At 63.1% G+C, this 4,139-nt stretch overlaps 1 protein-coding gene across 3 annotated transcripts; it reads right to left on the bottom strand.

Annotated features, from left to right (window-relative positions):
• Window positions 1–1,504: 1,504 nt before the first annotated feature.
• On the bottom strand, window positions 1,505–3,644 carry LOC132229199 (interferon alpha-inducible protein 27-like protein 2). 3 transcript variants are annotated; one of them, XM_059685959.1, is made up of 4 exons: window positions 3,598–3,644; window positions 2,974–3,003; window positions 2,278–2,439; window positions 1,505–1,739 (listed from the first exon to the last, which is right to left on the bottom strand). In XM_059685959.1, exons 1-4 carry the CDS (start codon window positions 3,620–3,622, stop codon window positions 1,522–1,524), a joined length of 435 nt encoding a protein of 144 aa, XP_059541942.1. In that variant the 5' UTR covers window positions 3,623–3,644; the 3' UTR covers window positions 1,505–1,521. The 3 variants fall into 3 exon arrangements, with proteins under 3 accessions (XP_059541942.1, XP_059541944.1, XP_059541948.1); XM_059685961.1 differs by lacking the exon at window positions 3,598–3,644 and adding an exon at window positions 3,106–3,192; XM_059685965.1 differs by lacking the exons at window positions 2,974–3,003; window positions 3,598–3,644 and adding an exon at window positions 2,626–2,794.
• Window positions 3,645–4,139: the final 495 nt, after the last annotated feature.

Here is a 4,139-nt window from a genome sequence, read left to right as displayed (position 1 = left end):
AGCCGTGGGCAAACTACGGCCCACGGGCCGGATCCGGCCCGTTTGAAATGAATAAAACTATTGAAAAAAAAAGACCGTGCCCTTTTATGTAATGATGTTTACTTTGAATTTATATTCGTTCACACAAACACTCCATCCATGCTTTTGTTCCGGCCCTCCGGTCCAGTTTAAGAACCCATCGTGGCCCTCGAGTCAAAAAGTTTGCCCACCCCTGCCCTAGAACAAGGATTTGAGTGCAAATGTTTTATTGCAGGTGACTCCAGGGAGCACACACGGGGGATGGAGGCTGAGACAGGGAAAGACCTGCAGCCAAGAAAGGGCCATAGTGAATGAGTTGGTCCTGTGGCAGCTGGGCCAGCAGCCGGCCTGCACTCACCCTCTGGGGGTCAGGAAAAGCCAGGGCTGTGTGGGCAGTTGGGCTGTCCCTTGGTGCTGGGCGTGACCGCTCTCCAGCTCTCCACACTCTGAGCGGCCCTCCGGGTGGATACGGCCGTGGCGGGGTCTACACAATGCAGCGTGTGCTCCTCAAGACCATCCACTGGGTGCGAGCAGAAGTCTTAGCGCTCCTATTTTATTTATTATTTATGTAAGTGAATTTTTAAAAATATATTTTTATTGATTTTAGAGAAGAAGGGAGAGAGAGAAAGAGCGAGAAAGATCACTGATGAGAGAGAATCATTGATTGGCTGCCTCCTGCACGCCCCACACCGGGGATTGAGCCCACAACCCCGGCATGTACTCTTGACTGGAATAGGACCCAGGACCCTTCAGTCTGCAGGCTGACACTCTATCCACTGAGCCAAACCAGCTAGGGCAGAACTCCTATTTTTAATCTAGTTTACAACTCATCCTTTTAACAAACAAACAACTCCAGAGAATGACACCTCACTGGCAGGAAAAGATCTCGTCTTGGGGGTGAGTGGAGACCCAGGGACACCCCAAAGGCCTTGTCACCAGGGTAGGAGCTGGTGACTGTCAGTTCCTGTTTGATTTTCCAGCGACACTGGGCTCAGTCTCCTCCCCCTGCAGTGCCCGAGCCCGCGGAGCACCTGGCATGGTGCTGTGTCTGGTGGTTTGCTTGCCCGCCTCTGCCCGCCCCCACCAGAATCCTGAGGCAGCAGGGCGGGGGGCGGGGGCGGGGGTGTCGGTCAGCTCTGGGTGTCCAGTGCCCACTGAGGAGGAAGGGCAAAGGGCTCTGGGGTCAGTGGCTCCATGTGCATCCTGGCTACCCCTCACCCGGCCTCCCAACGGGAGCCTTATCAACCCCACCACTGAGTGAGGGGCAGAGGCCCATGGCAGGCCTGCGAGTGGCCCTAGGTTACACAGCCCATCCCTGGTAAGACTAGGACCAACCAAAGCCTGCTGCCAACCGATCCTGTGCTTGATCTGCCTGTGCCACCGCCCCCCGCCCCCCATGACAAGGCAGTTGGGAGAATGGGGGGCCAGGGCCAGGAGCCTCTAATTCACATCCCAACCAGGGCTGCAGGAATGAGGACAGGGAGGCGCGTGTGCACGTGACCTTTATTTCTGATGCTTCTCTGAGCGGAGGGGGCGGTTCGGAGGGTTAACTTGGGGTGCGTTTTTTCCTGGCTGGTCCCCTTCAGCCCCAGGTCCAGCTGGGGGAGGGGAAAGGGCTGGAGGGGAAAGGGGTGCCTTTTTTGAACCTCCCAGCAAGGCGCCCAGAAAGGACCCAGCGGAGGCCAGGAGGACGTTGGATGACGTGGAGAGTCCGGCTGCCCCTGGGGGAGAAGAGAGGGTGAGCGTGGGGGACCCTCAGGAGATCCCAACCCAGAGACCCCACCTGGGTCCCTCCTGTAGGTCCTGCAACCCCCAGGGCTCTGCTCTGGGTAGAGGATGCTGGGGTGGCAGAGAGAGGGGAGATGGGGAACTCATGGGAAGTGGGGACAGGAGAGCTGGCCCCAGGCTCCCACCTACAGGTCCCCCCTCACTTTATACAGGAGGCCCCTGAGCCCCCAAGAGTGAGGGGACCCACCTGGGCCCCCCAGGGGTCAGCTGTGGGTAGAGCTAGACCCAGAGCCCGGACATCACTGCCCTGGGCTCCTTCCCCTCCTCCCCCTCCCTGAACCTCCTCACCCCCCCCCCCCCCCCCAACCTCTCTGGGGAGCCAGAAAGAGGACAGACAGGGGGAGACAAAGGACCAGGGAGCTGGGGAGAGGACAGGCCCTCCCTCAGGCCGAGGCTCCAGGCTGAGTCCCGCCCTGGCCCAGATCCTCCCTCCCCACCCCACACGCCGCCCTGGCAGCTCAGGGCACCTACCCACCGACTGCAGAGTGGCCACCAGGCCGCCGGCGGAGACCCCGCCCCCGTTGGCGACGGCAGCCGCGGACATCATCTTGGCGGCCAAGGAGGAGGCGGCGATGCCGGCGCCGGTGAAGCCCATGGCGCCCAGCACCAGGGGCACGGCGCCCACGGCCACCGCTGCGGGGAGGGGCTGGGTCGGCACGTGGGCGGCGGGCGCGCACCCCCTGAGCACCCTCTTACCCGTCTGCCCTGAGCCCCCGGGAGACAGCAGCTTGGAGGGGTGCCAAGGGAAAGAAAAAGGTGGGGGTGCGGGGCAGGTGGGGCAGTCACAGGGGTTCCGGCACAGCCCGGCGGGTCTCCCACTTGCTGAGTGACACTGCGGACGTCACCAGCCTCGCTGGGCCTGGGGTTTGTGTGTGCAAAGGCGGGGGGGGGGGGGTGAAATGAGCCACGGCACCCCCTTCCCGCAGGCTCATCAGGAGGAAGCCCTAGAGCGGCAGCTAGTGGGGACCCGGGTGACCTCCCGCGGGAGGGGGGCGCCGGCAGCAGGGGGTGGAGGGGGGCGCCGGCAGCAGGGGGTGGAGGGGGGCGCCGGCAGCAGGGGTGGAGGGGCCGCCGGCTCGAAGCCCGCAGGCCGGTGGGTAAGCCACCCCCCCCCCCCCCCAGGATGAGGCCGCGGAGGGCTGGCGATGGAGGGGACCAGTAACTCACCTCCTCCGACCACAGCCGCAGCCGCTTTCTCTAGGGGCACAAGGGGGGGCAGTTAGCTGTTGGAGGGAGCGGTGGGCGTCGGGGAGGCCACCCCCCGCCCAGGCCGCCGCCCCGCGCGAAGGCGAGACTCACTGATCATGGTGCCGCTCAGCGCAGGGCGGCTGCTCCGTGGGCCTGGCTTCCCGGGAGCCGAGGGCGACTCTGCGTCAACCCGCACCCCGCCCGCACCCCGCCCGCGTCCGCACCACGCTGCGTCCCTGCGCCGGCGCCCCGCGTCAGCCGCACCCGCCGCTCCCCGCCCCCCGCACCACGCCAGCTCCTGCCGCTCCCCGCCCGCACCCGCCGCTCCCCCGCCCCCCCTCCCCCGGCTCCCCTGCCCGCTCCCCCGCCCGCACCCGCCGCCCCGCTCCCCCCCCCCCCCCCCCCCGTCCCCGCCGCCTACGTCCGCCGCTCCCCCGCCCGCTGCGGGTCCCGGGGTGGGTTTCCCTCCTGCTCGACGGCTCTGCCCAGGAGAAAAGAGCGGACGCCGCAGCCAGGGGCGTGGTTCCAAGTTGTATCGGCCCCCACCGACCCCTCAACCAAAGACAAAACCCAGAAAACCCAAACAACCCCGCAATATCTCACTGCACTTCGCTTCATTTGGGCGCATTTCCTTCCAGGGCACCTCGCTAGCCCCCATCTCTTCACTGTCTGCGGGTGCCCCGTCCCTGTGGGAGGAGGTCCGGGGACAGCCCACACTCAGAGAGCGCTGAGGGGCAGAACCTCCTTCCGTGCTTTGGAATCTGCGTGGGAGATTGCTCCCTCCTCTCCTACTTATTGACTGAATCATTGTTTGCATCGGTATGGACGCATTGATACTTACTTTACACTTTGGTCTAGAATCCAATAGTACTTTATTTTGCTGCTCAAGTTTTTCCTGCTTTGGCTATTGCCGGTCTTTTAGTTGCTTCCTGTGTCTTTTTGACACGCACCCCATCATGGAGTGTGTGTGTGTGTGTGTGTGAGAGAGAGAGAGAGAGAGAGAGAGAGTGTGTGTGTGTAGATATATGTGTGTAGGTGTGTGTGTGTATGTGTGTAGGTGTGTGAGTGTGAGTGTGTGTGTGTATGTGTGTGAGAGAGTGTGTAGATATATGTGTGTAGGTGTGTGAGTGTGAGTGTGTGTGTAG

Source organism: Myotis daubentonii, chromosome 1 (genome assembly GCF_963259705.1).
Source record: "Myotis daubentonii chromosome 1, mMyoDau2.1, whole genome shotgun sequence".
Taxonomy (NCBI): Eukaryota; Metazoa; Chordata; class Mammalia; order Chiroptera; family Vespertilionidae; genus Myotis; species Myotis daubentonii.
This window is presented reverse-complemented; position numbering and strand designations above follow the sequence as displayed.